The sequence below is a fragment of the Rhopilema esculentum genome, chromosome 14, assembly GCF_057945365.1.
Source record: "Rhopilema esculentum isolate cy_ngs chromosome 14, ASM5794536v1, whole genome shotgun sequence".
NCBI lineage: Eukaryota > Metazoa > Cnidaria > Scyphozoa > Rhizostomeae > Rhizostomatidae > Rhopilema > Rhopilema esculentum.
In genome coordinates, this window is record NC_142828.1 from 334,400 (window position 1) to 359,543 (window position 25,144).

The following is a 25,144-nucleotide window of genomic DNA, read 5'->3' on the forward strand; positions in this document are numbered from 1 at the left end:
TTTTCTATTTTTCAGGGTTATAGAGCAAAATGTGTTCCTCTCAGACAAGGCTTTGCATCTCTTCTTACAGAGTAATTTAAGTGTAAAACAGATTGAGAATTATTTAACTGGTAAGCCTGTGGATGACAATGATTGTGTCACTACTCAAAAAATAATGAATGATAATGGGAACAGTTTACAGGAAGAAGTTGATCCACCTGGTTTGTCTCGTTCATCAACAGAAAATATTACATCACTCCAAAGAATCACAGAAGACAGTGAGAATTGCTCATCAATTGACTCTGATACTGTTATATGCTTTGGAAGTGAAGACTTTAGCCCTGTGGCCAATGTAGTTGAAGGTAGCACAAGGAGGGGTTTGAATGGACAGAAAGATAACTTTATCTGTGAAAGCTTTTCTTCTGCCAAGAAGCATACAAATGAGGATACCGTTAGATCAGCTGGTTCTGACATGTCACAAACTTGTAGCCAAAGTGACTTAGATTTTGTTTTTCATAAGCCAGTTTATGGTAGCACCATGTCCTGTAGAACTGACAAGTCTGAAGAGTTGGAAGATATTGATTCAGGTACATGCTTCATTGAAAGCAAACCAATGGAGTGTCCACCAAAGCTTTCTCTGTCAGTTGATACATTATCTGTTGGTTCTTCTCCAGAGGTATCTGACCGTGGTCTAATAGCTGCTGTGCCAATAATTCAAAGTTACAGTCAATGACTGACATTAATCTTAGTAGATTGTACTCAAGCGTTCAAGGAATTGTCACCTTACAAACCTTTTTGCCTGTTTTATTTCATTAAATGTATTAAAATTCCAATTTTGTAGCAAATGTATCATCTTAAAACAAGTTTTGTTTGCCACACTAATTATATTTCAATAACTCTTTGAGTTTGACCAATAAAAATCACTGTTTGTTGCATACAGCTCTAAAATTTAATAACAAAATATGTAATGTTCTGCTTTGTTGTGCCATCCTTAAATTTTGTGGTACCAACAAATCACCATCTGAAATTAATTACATACAACCCATGAAAGGTAATTTCCAAAGTACCATGTCCTGCACTGGAGCATTAGGTAACATCCTAATTCTTCCATATCTTGGATTCAATCACTAATTACTGTTATGAAGTCATACAATGAGAGTTAAACTATCTTATACTGTATGAATGAAACTGCCTAACAGGTATCAAATGTAATGCATTCATGATCCCTTATCTTCTTGTAATTGAACCTCATTGTACCTAAAAATATGCCTTGCTTATATAGTTTGAACGGAAAATTAATACTTAAATTATGTTGTTATATTCCCTTGCCTCAAAAGGTGAATTGTCTATCAGCAGTTCAAGAGCATATTAGGAGTAGAATATGCATACAACATGTGGTATGGTTTTATAAGTGAAAATATCCAGTTTAATTGTAAATTTAGACAATTAATTTTTCTGAATAAGAATTTTTGTAAATATAATTCGAAAATAAATATGATTTGCTTCTCTTCTTTGCATCTTTCATGACTACATCTCCTAACTCAATTTTAAACCTTTGTCAGAATCCCAAACCAGATAACCAAATGAGTTAGACAAATTAAAATAACACAATCTTTAGTCATCCCAGAAAGTTGCAGGATAATGTAGTAATCAGCTTATACTTTTCATACATTCAGGTTTGTGAGAAAATGTCTTGCTGACATAAGGGTTTCCATTAAGTTTACACCACTGTCTCTTTAGTATCTGACAACATATAGCTGTTAGGTAAATAATTATTCAATAAAAGGATTAAATCCAAAAAACATCTATTCAATTATTTATCTACATCTAAGCTATTCAAAAGAATTTATCTACAAATACTAGAAATTTCTTTTAAAAAAAAATTGTATTTGATTTCAATTCATGTTTGCATTTGTATTTGGTCTTGTTCTTGTCTTCCACAAAAATCATTTTGAAAAGTAATCAAAAATATGATTTGAGGAAAGTAATTCCAAATATGACAGGAGATTGGTAATCCAAAGATAGAGATAAGTAATTTGAAACATGATATCTGTAACAAGATGAAGGTAGGTAATCCCTAGATAGAAGTAAGTAATCCAAAACATGATAGTGATAAGTAGTCCCAGGACAGAGGTAAATAATCCCAAAATAGAGGTAAGCAATCCCAAAATAGAGGTGAATAATCTGAAATACAAGTGACATAAGAAATTTGAATCACAATAGTGGCAAGCAATCTGAAAGGTGAAGGCGTTACTACAAAAAGGAGGGTTTTGATATTTAAAAAAGATATCTTAATTTCAATTCACTTAGTCCATCAATAAGAGCTTAGACTGTTGCCATTTTTTCTTAAGAACTTCTTTGATGTTGTCTGGTGCAAAGGTATAGTCAATGGTATTTTCTGACAGCTCCCATAATGCATCCTTGTTGAACTGAAAAAAAATTGCAGCCAAGTAGTATTCTTTAGACAGACTTGTAGCGAAGACACCCTTATCATCAGTGCATATTATACATGGGTGCTTTTCATCATACCACTTCTTAAAGTGATGTACATCATAACTTGGAACCGTTTGTGCTTTGACATTGGATGTTAGGCAAAGTTCAATTGGAATCTTATGGTGCCTAACAAAATCTAAAGCTTCCCGAGAACCACCATCCTCTGGTCGCAAGAATGTCCCATGACCAATTCTGTCTGGCTTTGTATCTAACAGTATTTTAATATCTGAATCATTACCTTTGATCTCTGCAAGGTGCACTGTTGTTTTAAGTCCTAGAGACTTTGCCCTAATGAGTGCAGGGGCAAAATGATTTGGCTTTCCATGTCTTGGGTCACCACTCAAGTCTATGCCAACAACATACTGGTTTTTAAGGAAGTACTTTCTGGCAAGATCAACTGTCTGCTCAGCAATGCTCCTACCATTACGTCTGTCAATGGAAACTAGAAAAATTGTAATGATATCTAGCTCAGAATCATTATTACATTCATGGATAGCCTGTAAAACTGCATCCATATACATCTCTTTAGTCATATTTCCAATACTCTTAGGTGTGCTTCTCAACTCTAGGTATTTTACATTGTCATTTGCAAAATCTTTAATCACATTTTTTGTTGCAAAATACACTGCCTCTGGGTTGTCAACAAGATTGTGAACAATTCTAAAAATTGCAAAACAGTCATTTAATGTCTTTTGTTCCCCATTTAAAATTGAAGTCATTTCTTCTGTAATATCTTGGTCGTCTAAATGGTATTTTTTCATGCTGATAAGTGTCTTTATTGTTTCTTTACTGATTGAGCCATTAAGGTGTGCATGCAGCTCAACTTTGGGGAGTTGTTCACAGAATTTAGCAAGATCTTTTTTGACTGATGAACTCATATTTACATCTTTTGGTAATCAAACCTCTCCTAGCAAGCAAATAAAATTTGTTTTTTAGTACATCATTTTTAAAATCTTCTTAATGAAGCATAAAAAACAGGGCCAGTCAAGACATGATGTTGAGTGACCACTTTCTATTGATGTTTATTCAGGAGGCTGTTCATCATAACACCTGTTCAAGTACAAGTCACTAAACCCTCTCCTCCTAATGCATCTAATACACTGAAGATGTTAAAGCAGAGAAGAACTTTAAGTAATTACTGTTTTCAATGCGAATATTTCAGTTTCAGTCAAAATACATGACAATCAACTAATACAGACAACTACAAAATACATCCTTGCTAGACACAGAAGAAATTGAAGAAAAAAGACACAATATTGTACAGAACATGGAATGAGCATGGGTTTCAGAAGCAGTCAACAAGACTACATCCAGAAACCATGTGTTTGTGTATAATTGTCTAAGGAGGAGCTCTCTTATAGTTAAACAAGAGAGCCCCCCCCCCCCCCATCTATAAATTTATCTAAAAAAGAAGAACACAAGACCAGAAGATGTCTCCAAAGAGAGAGATAATTAAATAATTTTTCCTCAATTTAGATGTGGAATTAAGGACCATAACCATTTACAAGAAATTCTTTCAGTTTTGACTTGGAGATATTAAACAATAACTGAAATTATAAAAAAAATGGGCATGCAATTCCAAAGTTTAGCACCAAAATACTTAATAGACCTGGGACCATAGAAAAATGTATTTCTTATAGATTGAAAAATGTCACCTCTAGCTGCCTGACAAGTTTCATGACTGTGAACAGTACTACCAAGCTGAAAGTAGTTGTGAAAGTAAGAAGGTGAGAGACCATTGAGAGACTTGTACACAAATTTTTGTATATCATTCATGGTGAATCATGTCCTTTAAGGAATATAAGATAGGTGTCGAGGGAAAGAAGAAGGACTGGAAGGAAAAAGTCAGAGTACTTTTTCTGCAATAAGAAGAGTGGTTCAAGATAAGTATACTAGGGGAGACTCCAAGTTGATGAACCATAACTCAGAAAGGAAGAGAACATGAAAAAGTAAAGGTTTTTCCAATATGTCAAGGGGAAGGAGATGTCTAATTTTATAGAAGATCCCAGACTTCCTTGAGAGTTTTTTAGTAAGTTCAGAAATATGAAATTTCCAGGAAAGATGCTCGTCCATCAGTACACCAATGAATTAGACATAGCTAGATCTGGTCACAGAATTCTGACCAAATTTAATAAGGATATGCTCAGGCAATTTTTTTCTTGGAGAGTGAAATACAATATAGTTTGTTTTTTCAATATTCAATGCTAATTTATCAACTTCAAGCCAGGATTTTACTTTTAGAAGTTGCTTATTTATTTTACATTGAAGTTTGGTAATATTTTCAGTTGCAAAATAAATATTTGTGTCATCTGCAAACAAGAAGGAAGAAAGGAGTTTTGATACATTGGGCAGGTCATTGAAATAAATTAGAAATAATAATGGGAAATCTCATGAAATTTATATTCAGCAAATTTTGGAGAATCAACTTTATTTGTGAATTTCTGTCAAAAACTTGAAAGTTTTGTCCCTTAAAAGCGAGAAGTTTATTTTAGGGGAGGGGGGCTAAATGTGCCAAGAATCGAGCGCAAAGTGATTTTTTAAGTAAACTTTGGAAATTATTTGGGGGAAGCTGTTGTGTTGTCTCTCCTCTCTGTATCATTCATGATCAGCGACGCCAGAGAAGGGGCGTGCGGGGGTTCAGCCCCCCCCCTGTTGCCTTTTGATAGGATGGGCAAGAGGGGCCAGTGCAGGGGTTTTCATTAAAGTGCCCTTGAAATTGGCCAATTGTAATAATCATGGAGAGATTTATATGAAATTCTGATTGTAGTGCCACGACAATTCACGACAATTCACCACGACATTTCTCAAAACTTGTTAAATAAACCCTTATGCCAAAATATCAAGATACCTACATCGAAATAAAATGGCAATTACGAAGGACCTTTATTTTTAAATGCCCTTTGCTCAAACCTGCCCCTTGGTCGTTTCGGCGTCCCTGATCATGATCAAACGCCACCCATTCCAAAAAAGATGTGTGGCACATATAACATGATTGTTGTCGTCATCTACCACTTCTCGCGCCATTTAGGAAGAAAATATCCAAATTGCTCACCTGAATCTTCCAACGCTTTCCCGAGAATCCAGAACTGAAAATCAGGTTGCCTCGTTTACGAAATCTCGTTTCAGTGTTTTCATCGAATACGCCATTGTTATTGTTTACTGCTCAATATTGTGATGTTTACATCGTCAATGCGTTGCAAGAAGCTAGTTGGATTTGAAGGCTGATTTTTATGGTACTTTTGTTGCCAGAAAACAAAATTGGCAAGGCTTGGCCACTGCATCATGCTCAAAGGCGAGATCGAGAGTGACAGCTCAACCGAGTCTATGAATGGTAAGTTTTGTTCGATCGACACAAAGTTAAAATGATGCACCCCTCCCATCTCATGTAGTTAATTCCTGCCCGTCGTTATATTCATGGCAATTGTATTGTTTGCTGTACTGTCGAGCGAGAATTAAGTAATGTTTAAAAAGGGGGACTTTTTCATAAATTTTCCTTGCGTATCACCATCTATCCTTAAAATTCAGAAAAACGATTTGCTGGCCAAGACCAAGAAAATCCTATCATCTCAACGAAAACAAAGGATCTGTCAGGATTTTAACCTTAAATTATAAAAGATACCAGTTTGCGGCCAGCGTGCATGGCATGGCAATTGCGCATCCTTAGCTGACATGGTATTCAGGGGCGGATATAAGCGGCAAGGATTGGGGGGAGGGGGGTTTTAGATAATGATTAGACTTTTATGCCATACCATTCAGGTGACTGGAAAATTATTGAGAATAAATAAAGAGAATAAATAAAGTAAACTATTTTGTTCCATTATTTAAAATGTTGGAAATTCTTCATGACAAAGAAAAAATTGCCAAATTGGGTGATGTCGAAATACAGGACAAAATGACCAAACTAGAGCAGAAATCCCAAGAACGTCTTTTAAACTGGTTGACTTACAAGTGTTGACCACAGAAATTTACGATATAATAAGACCCACCAGGCTCTCAATGACCACAAATGTGTGGCCTCCCTAAAATACACAAAGCGAATGTTCCACTTGGCTCAACGCAACACAAATTGGCTAAGTGGCTTTGTGAAGTTTTTTATCCTGTTCTTCAAAAATGTTCAAAACATTGCACTTGAACATCGAGAACGAAACATCTTTCATGTGTTCTTTGGACATTAGTAGTCTTTTCACAAATGTTCCTCTGAGTGGGACAATCAAAATATGTGCCAATGGTTTGTACTGGAGCAAGCTTAATAGCCCACCATTCTCAGAGGAAGTATTAATTGAACTGATGGAAACTGCAACACATTCAGTTGAATTCAGCTTCACCAATGAAAGGTACAAACAAAGGGATGGTGTGCTATGGGTAGCCCTTTGGGACCTGCCTTGGCCAATATCTTTGTTGGCTTTCATGAAGAGCGTTTGTTCGACCACGACCAAAAGCCTGGCGTCTATTTTTGATATGTGGATAGATGACACATATACCATTTTCAAAACAAAGGCTCAGTGTGATATATTTTAAAAGGTCTTATAGCCTACACAGAGCTTTCCAGTTTACTTTCAAAAGGGAAGAAAAAGATTCCCTGCCTTTTTCAGACGTTTTGGTCGAAAATTCTTACACTGGATTCTTACCAGTGTATATTGTAAGCCCACTTTTACCGGTCAGTACATATGCTGGAATTATTTTTGCACAAAGCAACGCAAAATCAACCTGTCAAAACTTTCGTGCACAGGGTACTTATGATCTGCTCGAAAACCAAACTTCACACAGAGCTAGAGAAACTTAAAGCAAGATGTCATCCAGAAGATGTAATCAAGAAATGACATCCAGAAGATGTCATTTTTTCTTACACTAGGGAAAAGATCACAGGTTTTTCTGCTAACCAAAAGTTTGGTACACAAAAGTGCCCAGATTATCTTGAACTACCTTGGATTGGTAACAATTCCTTGCAATTTGACAGTCAGATTAAACAAGCCATCATAAGATGTTTCTTTACTGTCAATCCTCGGATTGTTTACAGCACAAGGAGAACCCTTCCATCCATTCAAAAGGTTTGCGTTCCTACCAACCAAAAATGTTCCGTTCCATTGTTTATGAATTTATGTGCCAATGTGATTCTGGCTACATAGGATGCACAACCCAAAGATTGGTAGGATAAAATGAAATGTTCCTTCCAACATGAGAAACAAAACTGTTCCTCAAAGAGAACAGTCTCCTTGATCTTGTAGGTTTAAAAACACAGCAAAAACAAGTGACTGCCATCGTACCTTCTAGACAGCCAAGATTGTGCAAATTCTATAATGATGACATGTTTGAGATAATTGGCAGAGCCTGGTCATCTTTTCATCTAGCAGTTTTGGAATTGATCTACTTACAAATGAAAATGCTGTCATTGTGTAGACAGAAGGAGTTTGTTTTCTCTCTTTGACTCTATTAGTAATATTTCTATAGGCAAACAGCACTGATTGGACAACTATTCTGGTCATGTGTTTGTGTTTTTCTGATGGGCCTATTTCCATCCACAAATGGGTATATATTTTCCATTGTGTTCTTTCGGACCCTTATTCTGACGTTTTATACTCTGAGGAGTGTCAGAATAAAAAGCTTTTAGTAATATGTTGTGAAATGCTTGCTTTTTTTAAATAAATACTTTGTTATTACTGAAAACTAAAACAAATTTGAAAGTGTTGAGGCCCAGGCTAACAAAAGTGGGAGTCATGGCTGAAATGAACAAAGTGGGAGTCATGGCTGAAGTGAACAAAGTGGGACTCATGGCTGAAGTGAACAAAATCGGAGTCATGGCAGAGTGGGACTAACCAGAAGGAACTGAAGTGAAAAGCTTAGCTTAGGTTCATTTCTATAAAATAAAGTTTGCTGGCTTTAAAAGGGCAATGTAAGAAAAAATTGTCTAGAGTGAAGCACCTGGACCAATTGGTGAAAAAACCTTACCAACATATCATTGTTCCCCACCCCTATGTAGAATTAAAAGTAGAACAATTTAGTTTTCATTTTAACAAGAGAACAGTAGAACAGTTTCCATATGATGCTAGAATTGTTTTTCATTCTTTGATTTTGGTAAAGTTTGTTTTATGCTCCTATCTATTCTTCTTCAGTGTTGGAGCCTTGCCACCTCCCTACCATTTGGCTCATTTCTATCTTGTTATCTTTTTATCCATTGTCATTTTATCATACAATTTTTTATTAAATGTTTTATTTGTATAACAGTCCCCTAGAACATCATTTCGGTAAGGACTTTCTCAAAGCAAAGACTAGGGAAATTCTTGATAATAGGAAGTTGTTTGATAAATCATGTTCAAGCATTTGATTATAGGGAAGTTTTTTACCCTAGTATGGCTCATACAAAATTTTGAAATTGAAAGCCTGCTTAAAACACCAAAATTAAAGTACTAGTTTGTCTGTGTGAGCCGTTAAACAATATATAGGTTTACTTTGGTAGCATTTCTATATGTATCACAGTTTTGAGCTTTTCTTTTCTTCAAATTGTTTTTCTTGAATTGCTTTTCCAAGGATCTTGGGTTAAACTTGATCCATCAAAAATGAATCAAAGTGTGAACACATCCCCTAAGCTTTCTGATGGGGAGGAGATGGAAACACTTCTAGCTGATGCTGTTGAAGACCAAATGAAACATTCCAGGTAAGAGCATCCAGTTCCAGTATTTTATTTGTCAGTCCATAGTGAAATAAATTATTTGTGTGTATTTCCTATTAGATACCCCAATAGTCGCATTTTTCAACATATTTTTGACACCAAGTGGTATAGATTTCTTTTTTATCTTTTCACGCACAATCGCACCTGGGCTCTGCCTTTTTGAAACATCAAAGTGATTGTTTCTAAACTAGCATGACATTTCATAAAACCATTGCCATTGAGTTGCCAGGCAACAATTTTCATCAACATAATTGATATTCTTCCATCAAATTTTAAACAATGACAGTCACTGTTTGAACTAAGTCTGCAGTTAAGCCCATTTTCTACTTTCCCTCTCCAAACTAAACAGAAAAGTTTGAGGGCTTCTTTTACACGATAAAAGTTTTGCCTGTTGAGGTGAAGGATCTCAAATTTTCCTAATTAAACCATCTAAATCATGCACCTGACAAACAAAGTGCAAGTCATTTGGAAGACGATTTAAAGAATAGAACATTAACATTTAAACTTTAATGAATCAGATCTCTTTGGACCAAACAGAAAAGTCTGACTTTCACCAATAGAAATCTGGAACTTGGCATTTAAAAACGGTACAAAGCAACGCAGAATGAAAAACCTGATGTTCTCAAATGAAGTTTAGATATTAGTTTCACTTTAAGTTTCTGTTTGTAATTTTTAAATTCTGCTACATACAAACATGTTAACTACATCAATAGTGCCTAACAGTATCATAAATTATTTGCCGATGTGTTGCTGAAGAGTGCCTTTGAGGTTATTTAGAGTGAGCAAAAAAAGGAACAGAGTTAATTATCATGACGTTTTTTGATCCCTTATGACTTTTAAAATAGTGAGGCAGAACTGATGAAACTGAGCTGTAAACAGCACCACCATTCCATTGTGTTGAAGTGGATTCCTTCTTTACGATATGAGTAATCAAAATTAATATAAAACATTAAAAGAGATAGCAAGAATAGTGACACTAAATACATTGCTAGGAATAGGTTTTCCAAGGGGATTTTTTACTTTGCACGTCAAAAACATTGCCTTGCAGCAAACAAGTTTAGCAATAGATTTTGCTACACTTTCGCTACATATCCCTGTCAATAGGCTCTATATCCACCAAAAATTGATGACTTATTTCATATTAACTTACAGGTTATGAAATCCTATTGTATTAATGTCAATTTTGCAGAAAATATTTAAGGCATATAATCCTTTTTTCTTGGACTGCCTTTTTTTGCTTTTGTCAACTCTTTGCCTAAGTCAACTGATGATCTTTGCCTAAGTGATCTGCTGATGATAAACTGTTAGTAGAAGAAGAAAATATTAAATTGGTTATAGCCTGTGATAATGATTTCATGAATATTGCCCTTTCCCACTGGAACAGACTCCCCTTCTCAGTTAGAGCATGTAATACTTAAGAAACTTTCAAATCTTGTTTGAAGACGCATTTTTTTAAAAAGTATTTTATCGAGCGCCTAACTTGTTTAAACTTAGGTTTTAATGAATAAAAAGCCTTGTAGCTTTTCATATCTTTAACATATTTTTGTTGATTAGACTTGGTGTTTTTCATTGTAATGTGCCTATGAGCCTTGGAGATTTATGGCACAATATAGGTGATTTTGTTATTGTATTAATTATTAAGTCTACCCCTGTAGTATTGTAGCTGGTTAGTGTTTACAGTCTACCCTTTGTTAGTTTTCGACGCCAGTTTAGCGTTGATATAGAATGCCAGTGTTAAACTCAAGTTTCCCTCCGACTTGATTATATAATATGCTACTATTCTTCCGGTCTTTTCAGTCAACATTATATGTGAAATTTGTTGTTTGTTCATTAAGATATCAAGAAAGTAAAGGAATTTCAAAGGAGGACCTTTCTCAGGTAACATTTTGTTTATAGTTGCGCTGCTTTCATTTTCTTTCATTTGAATTTTACCTAAACCGTTTTAAATGAGTAAAATTTAAGTCTTGTCACTGATAGAGCCCTCTTTTTCTATATGCTCTTTTATTTTCAACGAAGTGACAGAACAGCAACCCTAACAAATGGTTACACGAGTAATCATGCCCTGGGGGCAACGCCTATTCACCTAAACAATAATTAGAAAGTTTAGTGGGATGTGAAATGCAAGAAAACAGGACGAAGCCGCTTTAATGCAACCGTTATAAAGTCAAGAGAGACATTCAGGGTGGTGTAGTTTTTTGTAAAAATTAGAATTGCGGTTTGAGAATTTATTTAGTGAAAATTATTTTGTATCTGTTGAAAATTGTAAGAGGTGCTTCACAGATTTCAAAAAACAAATACAGGCTTTCTGGAGTCAAAACTTTGAAAGAAAGGCAATTCTTTCCATTCGCTCCTAATTGAAATAATGAAAAGAGAAAATCTTTGTTAGTTGTTGTGAATCCCATGGCACTCAGAAATTCTCATCACAGGAGCAGAGATATTTAATTGACAAGAGGGGAGTACAAAATTGTTTTAAGGTGCAGTGGAGGCCGCACGTAGACTCACGAGAAATTCTAGTCGTGTTCAACAACAATAAGTTATGTCGGATGCTAAAAAAGCAGTGGAAGACCCTCTTTTAAGGCGAGGCCTTCAAGTTAGAATTTGCCAATCACGAAGAGGACAGACCGCTTTTAAGGGAGCTGATTTTTGGAGCTCCATTACATCAAGGATTTGACCTATACAAGTTTTTTGAATGACCACTGTGCCATTGTCCTTGGTAATTTTTGTCACAATTGCAACATAATTAGGTTTATTGTTTTGCTCAAAGGTAAATGATCTTTGCAAAACATCATTACTTATGCCTGAACTTTTCACAATTTTTGGACATTGGACAAAATATTCAGCATTGATTGACTTTGCACACAGCGCCAGCTCCCCGACTCCTTTTGGCGCAACCAATGGCTGGCCTAGCCATCTTTGAATTTTATTCAGACTTATTAACGTACTTTTCTTGTAAATAGCATGTGTATAGACAGGGAAGGATTTAGCGGAGGTTTAAGGGGGTGTGACACCCCCAATATTTCTGTGTTCTTCGGTAAATTTTGTTTCATTCGGTAGAAATAATTTGTTGGTAGTCAGTAGTAGCAAAGTAACGCCAAGATTTTACTTTATTTATCTTCTTATCAGTAGCGTAGCGCCCCCCCCCCCCCCCCCAATATGAATTTTGTTCCGACAGCACTGTCTAAAAACTAAATCTTAAAATGCTAAAGCAGTCTAATCCTAGAAAAAACTGGATTCTGAAATGCTTGTCGTGGATTTTGCTCCAAGGATAACGGACTTAGTTTGAAGCTTTTGAATACTGTTTATTATTTTTAGATACACTCTTTTTTATAAGAACCATTAAATTTAAGTTCAGGCTGACTGTTCTTAATTTTTTCGAAAATCTGAGGCTGGATTGCTCTTAATTTGTTCTTAATTTAATAGGGTATAAGCAGTGCGATTGCTAGCTTTTTAGCTCTAGGGAGGTAGTCAGGTCTTGTTTGCTGACAAAGTGAGCGAGACAGCCTTCATTTACCTACAGATGTGAATATTCACCGATGCATTATGCACTCCCACACGGCTAAAAATCCTTGATTTTGAGAAAAAACGTTGTTCAAAATTGCATTTTGCAGAAGCTCAGCCTCAGCTTATTCTTAATTTGTTCTTCAATTAACAGGAATGAGCAGTGCGATTACTGGCTTTTTCGCTCTAGGGAGGTTGTCAGTGTCAGGCCTCAATTGCCAACAAAGTGAGTGAGTGCCTTCATTTGCTGACAGGTTTGAATATTCAACGAAAAAGCACCCACACATGGCTAAAAATCCTTGTTTTTTTTTAGATAAAACATTGTTCAAAATTGCATTTTACAGAAGCTCAGTCTCAGCTTGTTCTCAATTTGTTCTTAACTTTTGACCAATTTTAAGGCTCGTGTTCTTATAAAATTGTTCTTATAAAAAGGAAAGAGTTTTTTTGATTTTTTGATTTACTTTGGAAAATCACTTTTTCACGTAGAGATTCCTCGCCTTACACAATTCAGGATATAAGCGTTGTGGAATTGTGAAGGAAATAGACAGTTGTAGAATATGGTCAGCCACAAAACGCTATACGCATATGACATTGTATCAAAGGAAATTGCCGCGTAAAAATGCCATAGCTTTTCCAAACGCATTTACAAAATGGGTGTTTTCCCAAATTCTTAGGGGTCTGGTGAGGAAAAATTTTCTCCTCTTTGCCCCACCAATCTTCATGCCACTGCTTCTTATCGTCTTTACCTAAAATTTAAAAGCCATCATTTATCAGTGACCTGAAGAGTGTGGCATCAAAATTAGTGTCTAACACCCCCTCCCCCATCATTGTTGGTTAAATCCGCCCCTGGTTGTAAAATTGCTGCGACCAAACTTTTTTGCAGTTTCAGGAAATTTAGTTTAATAACACATTATTTATACAGGGTGACTCAGCCAGCTTACAATACATGACTAGCTGCTATCATAGTTCCTGCTATCAAGAGAAACCCTGTTTCTAAAGCATATAGAAAATAGAAGATTTGCTACTTGAATATTAATGTAATATATATATGATAAAAATGTTGCTTAAAAAATTAATCCATAGAATGTTCTCTGAGTGCTTGCATGAATGGGAGATAAAATTTAGCTGCCTTTAAGTGCGTTTGCAGTGCGTTATAGATGTTAACTCCCCTGTGTAGCTTTGTGGTTGTTAACCCTTTCAAGATAGTCATGAAAAACATTAGGAGCAGTTTTGTTCATACATTTGAAAACAAAATCAGCACACTGCATTTTCTGTATATTGGTAAACGAGTGAAACATACGATCTCCTTGATGATAATGTGCTCCAAAATGATCTTCTCAGCTCGTTTCTCTAGTCGTTCGAATTTCTTTCTGTTTGTTTCCGACATGAACAAGAACGCTGTACTGCAGTATGTCATGACTGGTTGTACTGTTGCTTGATACAGGCCGAGTGCCGTATGTATGGTAAGTATGGCCCGAATACGTCTCAACGAGTCTACTTGACGCTTTTTGGCAGACTTTGTGAAGATGGTTGCTCATTGATAGTGATTGATCTAGATGAATACCCAGGTATTTGTAATCAGCAGTTTTTTTCATGGGCTTAAAATTGATTTGTATGATCGTTTCGCTCTCAATCCTCTTCCTCCTTGCTACGGTGCCAAACGTCATGAATTCGGTTTTACCGTTATTGAAATTTAAGATTAGACCCTTATTGAAGAGCCAAGTGTGTAAGAGATTGGAATCATGGTTGATTGCCCTTTCTATCTCAGCTTGGATTTGTCCGAAAACAAGATAACTGTGTCGTCTGCATTCATTAAGGTTTCGCAATGTTCAGTATATAGGTGGAGCAACAAATGACACAGTATGGATGAGGAGCAACAAATGACACGCTAGACCCGGTTTTTTACTGCTTCTCGTTCTCCTTTTAGTCGTTTTTGTGTTTTCAGCATTGAAATAAAAACAATGATATTTTCCATTCCTCCTTGACATTTAGTTATATTATAGTTTCTATCACAGAAAGGTAGAAAATAAACTGAATTTGCTGCGAATTGCATTTTTGTTGACCTCATTTTGTTTCGGAGCCGCCATTTTCTTATTTATCTTCCTAATACTTTTGTCACGTAAGTGTATATGTAACAAGGTCATCAGCTCTAGGACATGAAATAAATTGCTTAAAAGAATAATACTTGTGGCTTCGTTACAAGCGATTTCTAGCGTGCATGAAGTTACAAGATTTACAATCAAGGCATCGAAAAAGCGCGTTACATCTGGCATTAGTTTTTGTTCCCCTGTCAAACTAGTAAACGTCAATGTGGTTCTGCTGGTAGCAACTACTAACCTTTTCATATTCATAAGCTGCTCATTACCTATAAACAGAAAATCAAGTTCGTTTTTAAACTATCCTTTTTTACAGCATAAACCTTTTCTTTATTGCACATAGTTTCTTTAAAGTATCTTGGAGTGTTAACTGCACATAGTTTCTTTAAAGTATCTTGGAGTGTTTATTGCACAAAGTTTCTTTAAAGTAACTTGGAGTGTTTATTGCATAAAGTTTCTTTAAAGTAACTTGGAGTGTTTATTGCACATAGTTTCTTTAAAGTAACTTGGAGTGTTCAAGATCTATTGATTTTTTGGTATTTTTTGGTGCTTTTGAAGTCAGTGTACAGACTCTTCCAGTTACTTTCAGTGTACAGACTCTTCCAGTATGTTTTCCCGCAGCTTGGAAACTTTCTTTATTTTCTAGGATGCTAAATCCGATTGGGTGGAGGCATGGGCGAGCAGACCAGAGCAACGACCCTCGAAGTAAGAATCTATAAGCAAATGTGACTTGTAGTCTAATCTAAAGCTCTTTTTGTTTGTGAATCATCAGGTATCAAGGTACATAGAATGACAAGGACCAAGAGGTGCTCAGTTGAGATAACTGGACATCATTCTGAAGCAATGAAACTAACTTGATTTTCAGCAAGACTTTTGCACTTCATAATTGCCGTTCTATGTCAGTGTTCTGAATTTATGCATATTATGTGCATATTTAATTTTTTGAACTGATAAGATCACATTTTTTTTCTATGATGACGTCAGATGTAGAACTGACGAAAGGATGCTTATGATGAAGCTTATACTGCTGTAACAGAAAAGGCTATTCGACGCCTGGTTATCTTAAGTTTTTAGCCCTGGCCCAGTTCGTGAAAGTCTACATGCTGTGCCCTTGAAATCTTTCCTTTTCGTGGACTGCCCGTTAACAGGAAGGTCATTTTTGCAAACTTTCGTAGCAAATTCGTTACTTGATAACCCTTAGATTAACAATGTCTCCCTGCAAAATCAAGGACTTTAGAGTTTTGGAAGCCAATCTTTCGGGCAACAAATGTTTTGCCATAAATTAGCGGTTTACAATGAAAACTTACGTTGTTATTTCAATCTTTTATTACATTTATTAAACCAAAAGCATTTAAGCTGTTTTTCTGGGTTCAGAGTTGGCGTTTTTTTATTGATTTGTCTAATTCTATGAAGTCTAGGAAAACTTATCCGCGAAAAGAAACAAGATTACGTAGATCAAAAAATCTAAGCCAACACCTGCCCTGTGGACTGATTTAAATCCTACTAAGATACGACAAAATGTTTGAAATGTTTTAAGCCTGGCTTCAACCTTGTTAATTGATCTCGAAATTCGCGCTATTTGCTGAAATCAAACGGCCAAATTTCAGATTCATTCAATTTTTGACTGTTTCTGACACACTATCCAAATTTCGTAGAGTGAGTGAGAAAGTTACAAAAGCCTTGACAAATTTGAAAAGTAACGCAGAAAAACGAGCTCTCTATTAAGAGGGTATAGTGCAAAGGGAAAATTCTGCCTTCTGATGCTGGCGCCTTTTTTGGCTATGCTGCCATTTTGCCATGTATTCCTGTTATGTTCTGTCAGCTTTAAAAGTTTTATTAATCAGAAATCATGGTATAATCGCTAATCGACAGGAACCGATATCGCTGCCCTGTGAATGAGCTTTAACTTTCAGGATTGCTAAAATAATTGCAAATTAACTTATCAAGGCTTGTTAATACCATGCATGCGTTGCTATTGCTTTAGTAGTGCAATTCAGCCGTATCGAATCTTCAGCGAAGGCAATCAAATTTTCCTCCGTCAATCAAACATTAATACAGTTGACGCTATTATTCAATATTCTATGCAATATTGTTACTGGCAAAATATGTTTTTCAGTGGAAGTTTTGTGAAGAAGAAGTTGCTCCATTTGAGTCGCTTCTTTTTTCTTTCAAGAATTCTTCAGTCTTAGCTGCAACTTTCAAGAATTCTTCAGTCGTTAAGACGACGAAGGACCCATTGAGGAACATGTAGCAAATTAGGGGTTTGGGTTTGCTACAACATCCATTCTTTGCGGTTAGACGTCAAGAAGACTTCTACATTATTGATTCGGCAATAAGTTTTATGTTTCAAAGACGTGCACTTTTCATTCAGATATATGGATCTGCTGTGTTTCTTTTTATTATTTTTCAACTGCAAAACACTTTTTAGGCACACTGCAGCTACAGAAAGGAATTTAACAGCCCTTTGCTATTTCTACACGCAAATTTCTTTCATACCTCGTATTTGGTAATTTCAATTGAATTCATTGCGTAATTATAAATCTAGATATTTAGTGCAAATAATCTATGAAATGCTGGCGTTGCTACCTTTCTTAAAATCCCTGCTGGTACAGTGCCTGTCAAAAGTCTGGGAACACTACAGCATTTATGTCCTTCGCATTAGCTGTTTTCTCCCCTTTTGTTTCAAACAATGTTGGATTATTCTCCATAGAAATACACTATTGGAACTTAACCTGTTTTTGAGAAACTAGGATGGCTGAGTGTTCTTTCAAAATGTTTGGGAGAAAAGGGGAAAATCGGCTTAGGTGTTTCATGTGATTTTTGGAGGCATTCAAATTCAGAAATTTCTCCGCTATTCATTTCGACAAATTTTAATCAATGCAATGTTAAACAACTTAAAATGTAGGTCTATGAAGCAAAGAGTATAATTACTCAAATGAATTTGCCCCTCAAAAAGTAGAAGCATAGGGGTCCAATGGCTATGTACGAAGATAATGTCTGGTACGTATAATGAGCTCAGTATTATGAGCGCTGACTCACGATTATCGACACTGCTTCATGGTGATTAATGCTGATTCACAGCCATTTGTGAAAAGTTGAAAAGTTGAAGAGTTTATTGTTTCATTATCAATCATACCAATCAATCAGTCAGTGTATCGCAGTCAGTTGTATTTTCACTGATTAACTGTTTATACCGTATAGCACTCGAAGTTGATCATATACGATATAAATCGGTTTCGCGCAGATTATTCTTCTTTCAAATTTGCGAAATCGTCTAATATCACAATAGAGTCAGAAACACCTTTCAAGTATGTGCTATGGAAGTATTCAAGGGCCCCAATCAGCTGGTCGATGATAGTATTGTGTAAACGTGAGCGATATAAAGTTGCAACATTACTTTTCAACAAACCATTTGTCTTGATAATGAGGTTGAGTTGAGTCAACATCATTTCGTAGCCGCAAGCAAAGCAAGCAGGACTCTAATTAGAGGAAAGTGGGAATTCCTCGCATGACATTCTGAAACTGCAACAGCATAACCCCCTGTATCAGAACCAAAAAACGCGTCGTTCGGCTGCAGCCAAAGGGTTCACCCGATGCATCAACCCGTCCTGGTGAAGATGTGCCACCTTCTCTTTTGGCACGGCCAAATAAAAATTTGCAGAATTGGTTTGCTGATGACGTTGAGTCAACGTCATTTCGTAGCCGCAGGCAATAGAAAGCGGGACACTAATTAGAGGAAAATGGGAATTCTTCGCGTAGCATTCTGTTACGGAAACCGTGTCACTTTGTTGGTTACTTACTTAGGGCCTGCTCATTTGAGAAGAGTTGTCCCACTAAGGGGGGATAGCCCACAGAGGTGAGATCCAATCGAGAAACTGATTTGTATGAAGAAATAACATTACGCTCATATAAGAGGTGAACTATCCAATTTTAGTGAGACCTCGCTGTCGTACCATTGGGATCTCACTGAGGTGGGATAGAAATATCCCATATGAACACGTTCCTCGGATAAATCTGTCGAGCGCGAATTAGGAGGATTTTCAATTCAACATGGCTGCTAGCATGTCTGGACATGAAGAACCAAAGAAAAAGAATTTTCGATGGTCAATCGCCATGGTTGAAAATCTAATTACATGCTTGGAATCCTACAAAACGAAGATGGAGTACCATCATTTAGATTTTGATGCTGATAGGCCTGCCCAAATTAAGGCCATGAGAGAGGAAATGGCGAGACTCTACAGAACAAACGGAGAGTTTCCTATCTGATCTCAAGAAACCCATTGCAGAGATGTCGGTCGGCACTAGATCATAGTCAGCCAATGTACATGACGTCATAAATCTTTGAAACCGAGGACTAAGTGAAATAAGACAGATGCTGCAAGCAATGGCGGAACTCGTTTGTGGTTTTCTGTGGCATTAACAGGGCCCATACATCCCCACAGAACAGTTAAATGTTTTAGGCGAGTGCAAGAAAATGACCGCAGGAAATCATTCTGTAGTTTGTTTGATCTACAGGGGCGTGTTTGCCAGATTTTCTGCTTACTTCGTTCGGGGAATTTTCTGCTACAGCTAGAATTTAGCTTTTTCTCCAGGGGTTTCAATTCATAGCACACACAAACAGAGAAAAACGGGAAAAAGTGTCTATTCTACTCTAAAGCAATAAATAGGCCCTGATTTGAAGCATTTTTTTACCGTTGAATCTAGAGAACTCGTTTTAGTGCGCGTGCAGCTACAAAAACTCTCTCTTACGTTTCACATGAATTAGAGTAACTGCCATTGATAATTATGTATGAGGCCGTTGCTAAAATTTCAGATAACTGGTTTTGAAGCATAAGAACATTATCAAGCGTTTTAAAGAGTGTTCCTCCGACAAAATTTGCTGTAATCAAGGCTAAAGTCCCTTCTAGAAGCACTGCGTCAGTCTTCATTTTTCATAGTTTAGTGTTTAGAACATTGACTGAGCTGAGGTATTGGCAGTTGACAAAGTAATTGAATTTCATGCCGCTTGCAATAAAGTTTCTCATCAAATGGTTGGAATGCGATGACATCATACTACCACTCAGACACCAGGTTGCCATAGCTTGTATGACGTCAGTACGTTAGCTGACTATGATCTAGTGCCGACCCGACTGTCGAAGAAAGAACACACATTTTCACAACGAGACTGGCCCACCTTGGCGGGATAAAATGCCCATATGAACGTAACCTGAAAATCGGCTCGCCTCGGTGGGATATCCCACTGAAGTGGGATGACTCAACCCATATGAAAAAGCCCTTACAGGGTCCCCCACCACTACTATATGTACTCAACCTTGGTATATAAAAACTTGAGCCATGTTGCATTCTCTGTTATTGTTATTTCAATAGAAAGATCAAAATGGAGCATCCTACACATACAAAAACGATGCCTTTAAGCATAAGAAGGACAAAAATGATGAAAAGGTAAGTCCATTATTTTATATTATGTTATTTTATATTATATTATGTTATTTTATATTATATTATATCATATTATATTATTTTATATTATATTATATTATACTATATTATATTATATTATATTATATTATATTATATTATATTATGTTATGTTATATTTCATTATAAATTGTCCTATACTCCAATTCATTGTATTCTTTGGTTAAATCTTCAAGCACGGAATTGTCCTCTACCAATCTGCTGATTGTCATCCCGATGTTGGTGTTTTCACACGCCATCACTCTTGGTATTGGGTAAGTTATTATTCTCTCTACTTGAAGTCTAAATTTTATAATTTGAGCTCTTGTCCTTGCTACAGCACCACGGTTGTCTGCACGAGTATACGTTGCAGAGCTTCCCTAGCTGATCGCTTAGGACTACCACCCTTGTTTCAATAATGAGTGCATACGTTACTGTAAACAGAGAAGAATCCATTGGGTTGAAAATATTTTCGCTTTTAAATATCGTTACCATAACTAAGTGTAAGATTATAATGCCATCCCTCTCAACCAAACTAGTAGTTTAATCTTCGGATAGCGCTGAAAAATGACTTTGTTTCTTATTTCTCGTGTAACTATATATTTTTTGTGGCGTTGTTATGGTTATCGTTGGTAATACTGCATTTTTAACTCCTATGTCATGAAATATTAACTGCTGAAGTCGTCATCTGTTGACATACGAAAGCATTAAGGTGGCATTCGTAATCATAAATTATTTTTTCGTATGAAACTTGAAACTTAAAACTCTTTCCCATGAGAATTTTCTCTAAAATCATCTTGACGGTCTTCTTGATTCCACCAAATATTGTTGCTGAAAGTTCTCCTTACGTGCAAAGGTAAAGATGGCATTGAACAAAAGCTTTTGGGCTGTTTTTCTTCAGTTCCATTACCCGCTTCAGACATTGGAATCTGAAAATGGCTTTGAAAAAAGCAAATGTTTTACGACATACTAAAAGCTTTTTCGTCTGACACTCTTCAGAGCATAAAACGTCAGAATAAGGTTCCGAAAGAACACGATGGAAAATATATACCCAGTTGTGGATCGAATAGGCCAATCAGAAAAACGCAAGCACAAGACCGGTATAGTTGACCAAGACTTTAGTAGTCTTTTCACAAATGTCCCTTTGAGTGAGACCATCAAAATATGTGCCGACGCTTTGTACCGGAGCGAGCTTAATAGCCCACCATTCCCAGAGGAAGTATTCATTGAACTGATGGAAACTGCAACACGTTCAGTTGAATTCAGTTTTAACAATGAAATGTATCAGCAAAAGGATGATGTCGCTATGGGTAGCCCTTTGGGACCTGCCTTGGCCAATATCTTTGTTGGCTTTCATGAAGAGGAGAGGCTGAGTGTGATATTTTTCTAAAACACCTTACTAGCCTACACCCAGCCCTCCAGTTTACGTTTCAAATGGTAGAAAATGAGTCCTTGCCATTCTTAGATATTTGGTCTAACACTGGATTTCTTACCAGTGTATATCGCAAGCCTACTTTTACCGGTCAGTACATACGCTGGAATTCATTTTGCCCAAAACAACGCAAAGTCAACCTTATCGAAACATTAGTACATTGGGCACTTATGATCTGCTCGATATCTAAACTGCACGCTGAACTGGAAAAACCCAAAACGATCTTCCTGGACAACGGCTATCCAGAAGACGTCATCTTATCTTATACTAAGGAGAAGATCGCAAGTTTTTCGGCTGTTCAAAAGTTTGGTCCGCAAAAGTGCCCAGTTTATTTGAAACTACCATGGATTGGTAACACTTCCTTGCGATTCGAGAGTCAGATTAGGCAAGCCATAACCAAATGTTTCTTTGCTGTCAATCCTCGGATTGTTTACAGCACTAGGAGAGCCCTTCCATCCATTCAAAAGGATTGCGTTCCTACCAAACAAAAAAGTTCCGTCATTTATGAATTTACGTGCCAGTGTGATTATGGCTACGTAGGACGCATAACCCAAAGATTGGGAGATAGGATAAAACAGCATGTTCCTTCCAACATAAGAAACAAAATTGCCCCTCAAAGAGAACAGCCTCCTCGATCTTGTAGGTCTAGAAACACTGTTAAAACAAGTGATTCTGCCATCGGTCAACATCTTTTAGACAACGCAGATTGTGCAAAACTCTATAATGACGACATGTTTCGGATAATTGGCAGAGCCCGGTCGTCCTTCCATCTAGTAGTTTTGAAGTCGATCTACATAAAAACGAGAAAGCCGCCATTGTGTAGACAGAAGGAGTTCGTTTTCTCTCTTGGACTCCATTGGTAATTTTTCTTTAGGCTCGCGGCACTGATTGGTCAACCATACCGGTCTTGTGCTTGCGTTTTTCTGATTGGCCTATTTCGATCCACAACTGGGTATATATTTTCCATCGTGTTCTTTCGGAACCTTATTCTGACGTTTTATGCTCTGAGGAGTGTCAGACGAAAAAGCTTTTAGTATGTCGTAAAATGTTTGCATTTTTCAAAGCCATTTTCAAATTCTGTACCGCAAACAATTGTTCACATTGAGAATCATGTTTTTTGGTTTTTGCTCCATGGATCAATTCTTTTTCGCTCTGTTAAAGCACTGTCTTATACTCCTCAAGTAAATCAGCCTTTTTCCGGCCCTTGCTTTGGTTTTGTCAATTTTTCCTTTGAGTTCAACCTTTTTTAGTCCAATCTTCCGTTTCCTAAGGTTTCTTGCAATTTTTGCTGTTGTATACGAAAAATGACGAAAGTCTTTTTCACTGATTATCCCATTTAAGACCTCTTCGTCTGTTTCACATCTCACCCGATAAATTTGCAGCATACATCCGTAGAACTACTTTTCCCTTTTTTGTATTTTCGATACTGATACATAAGATGTTTGAAGTAATTCACAGCTGTGGGTAGACAATTAGGCTTAAACTAAGATATTTTCGAATTGCATCCTTCATTGCTTTAAATCTTTTGTATTTCTACGTAGATTTTGTCTAGCAACCAGTATTTTAGTTTATAATGTATAATTTAGCTATTTTTATCATTTTCCTACATTTCAAAAATATTTCACCAAGCCGTCAAGTATTTTTTAAACTTTGTTAGTAACTTTTTTTACCGCGAAAGATGATGTGATTGACTACAATTTACACTTACAATTTTGGCGTTGTCTTTTGCGTTGTCTTTTGCATTGCCTTTTGCGTTGTCTTTTGCATTGCCTTTTGCGTTTTATTTTGTGTTGTCTTTTGCGTTGTCTTTGCGTTGTCTTTTGCATTGCCTTTTCCGTTGTATTTTGCGTTGTATTTTGCGTTGTCTTTTGCGTTGTCTTTTGCGTTGTCTTTGCGTTGTCTTTTGCGTTGCCTTTTGCATTGCCTTTTGCGTTGTCTTTTGCATTGCCTTTTGCGTTATATTTTGTGTTGTCTTTTGCGTTTTCTTTGCGTTGTCTTTGCGTTGTCTTTTGCATTGCCTTTTGCGTTGTCTTTTGCATTGCCTTTTGCGTTATATTTTGTGTTGTCTTTTGCGTTGTCTTTGCGTTGTCTTTTGCATTGCCTTTTCCGTTGTATTTTGCTTTGTATTTTGCGTTGTATTTTGCGTTGTCTTTTGCGTTGTATTTTGCGTTGTCTTTTGCGTTGTCTTTTGCGTTGTCTTTTGCGTTGTCTTTGCGTTGTCTTTTGCGTTGTCTTTTGCATTGCCTTTTGCGTTGTCTTTTGCATTGCCTTTTGCGTTATATTTTGTGTTGTCTTTTGCGTTTTCTTTGCGTTGTCTTTTGCGTTGTCTTTGCGTTGTCTTTTGCATTGCCTTTTGCGTTGTCTTTTGCATTGCCTTTTGCGTTATATTTTGTGTTGTCTTTTGCGTTGTCTTTGCGTTGTCTTTTGCATTGCCTTTTGCGTTGTCTTTTGCATTGCCTTTTGCGTTATATTTTGTGTTGTCTTTTGCGTTGTCTTTGCGTTGTCTTTTGCGTAGTCTTGACTGTTTGTAATCATGATTTTGCAAAGATGACTTTTCATCGCTTGTAATGCAAGGAAATTCACTATAGAATTTCCTCTAATGCACTGCCCTTGAAGGGCCTCCTTAGAACTGCTATATCTTAAAGGTCTGGTCTCCTAGGACCTTGTCTTTTTTATATAAATGGCACTTTCAAGGTTTATTCCTCACTTGTTTTTTCTAGCATTTTCATCGGCAAGAAACTCAATTCAGCTTTGCCAGCCAGGTAGAAGAATTTATGAATCGTTATTACCTGGTGTTATTTTCTCTCTTGAGAAGGAGCTTCAGAAATTGGTGTCTTTGCTTACTAGAACAAATGTGAATTAATTTAGCGGCAGTTGTATTGAGAATAAGAAATATTTGTTTTTGTCAATTTTATGTACTAAACATATTGTTTTAACATTTATGAAAAGATTCTGTATCTCTGTAAAGTACCGGGATTTCTGTAACTGCTCTTTGAAAGAGTAGGTGATAATTAGAAGGGATGTTGGACTTTTCCACTCAATTTGTGACCATTCCTCGCTACGAATCCTCTACCCCTTCCTTATCTTATATCAGATTAAGAAAGCTCAATTCTTTCTTGTTCATGATTACATTTTTGCGGCCCAGGTCAAGGAGCTATGGAAATAGAAATACATCTTAGCTTTGCTTTAGATTACTTACCTTACATGTATTCTATGCCCTTACTGGTATGAGACTATTTAAAAATGGCCTTTCGGCATTCCCATGTTACTGACGTTATCAATAGGTCCGTATAAAAAGTCCAATTGGGCAATATTTGACAGGTCAATTTCTTGAAATCTGCTGATGTAAACCAAACTATTTATAACTTACGCTTTGTGTTCTAAATATATCTAAATTTCGTATAAAACCCAATTATATTATTTGAGTTCTTTTGTTGACTCTCTCTGTCTGGTCTGTCTTACACACACTGCGGGGTAAAATGTTTTCGAGTCCTTTGAAGGATCTTTGGTCAAATCACTATT

The 25,144-nt window shown here is 36.4% G+C and overlaps 3 protein-coding genes across 5 annotated transcripts in view; 2 read left to right on the forward strand and 1 right to left on the reverse strand.

Moving 5' to 3' along the window:
* The window catches only part of LOC135696519 (uncharacterized), a 26,316-nt gene extending 24,830 nt beyond the window's left edge, over window positions 1-1,486 (forward strand). Inside the window, exon 5 of the mRNA XM_065215929.2 lies at window positions 16-1,486. Within this exon, the coding sequence (XP_065072001.2) occupies window positions 16-712 (697 nt within the window). The 3' untranslated portion in view covers window positions 713-1,486. The remainder of the gene's footprint in view (window positions 1-15) is intronic.
* On the reverse strand, window positions 477-5,572 carry LOC135696517 (N6-Methyl-AMP deaminase). Of its 3 annotated transcripts, XM_089112377.1 has the most exons (3): window positions 5,525-5,572; window positions 2,711-3,379; window positions 477-2,408 (listed from the first exon to the last, which is right to left on the reverse strand). In XM_089112377.1, exons 2-3 carry the CDS (start codon window positions 3,348-3,350, stop codon window positions 2,365-2,367), a joined length of 684 nt encoding a protein of 227 aa, XP_088968503.1. In that variant the 5' UTR covers window positions 3,351-3,379; window positions 5,525-5,572; the 3' UTR covers window positions 477-2,364. The 3 variants fall into 3 exon arrangements, with proteins under 3 accessions (XP_088968503.1, XP_065071999.2, XP_065072000.2); XM_065215927.2 differs by having other exon boundaries at window positions 477-3,379; window positions 5,525-5,569; XM_065215928.2 differs by lacking the exon at window positions 5,525-5,572 and adding an exon at window positions 5,383-5,515 and having other exon boundaries at window positions 477-3,379.
* Window positions 5,573-5,601: 29 nt separating this feature from the next.
* Window positions 5,602-25,051, forward strand: LOC135696520 (BCL2/adenovirus E1B 19 kDa protein-interacting protein 3). Its single transcript, XM_065215930.2, has 7 exons — window positions 5,602-5,803; window positions 8,998-9,124; window positions 10,975-11,017; window positions 15,380-15,438; window positions 20,101-20,175; window positions 20,388-20,465; window positions 24,343-25,051. Exons 1-7 carry the CDS (start codon window positions 5,755-5,757, stop codon window positions 24,386-24,388), a joined length of 477 nt encoding a protein of 158 aa, XP_065072002.1. The 5' UTR covers window positions 5,602-5,754; the 3' UTR covers window positions 24,389-25,051.
* The last annotated feature ends 93 nt before the right edge of the window (window positions 25,052-25,144 follow it).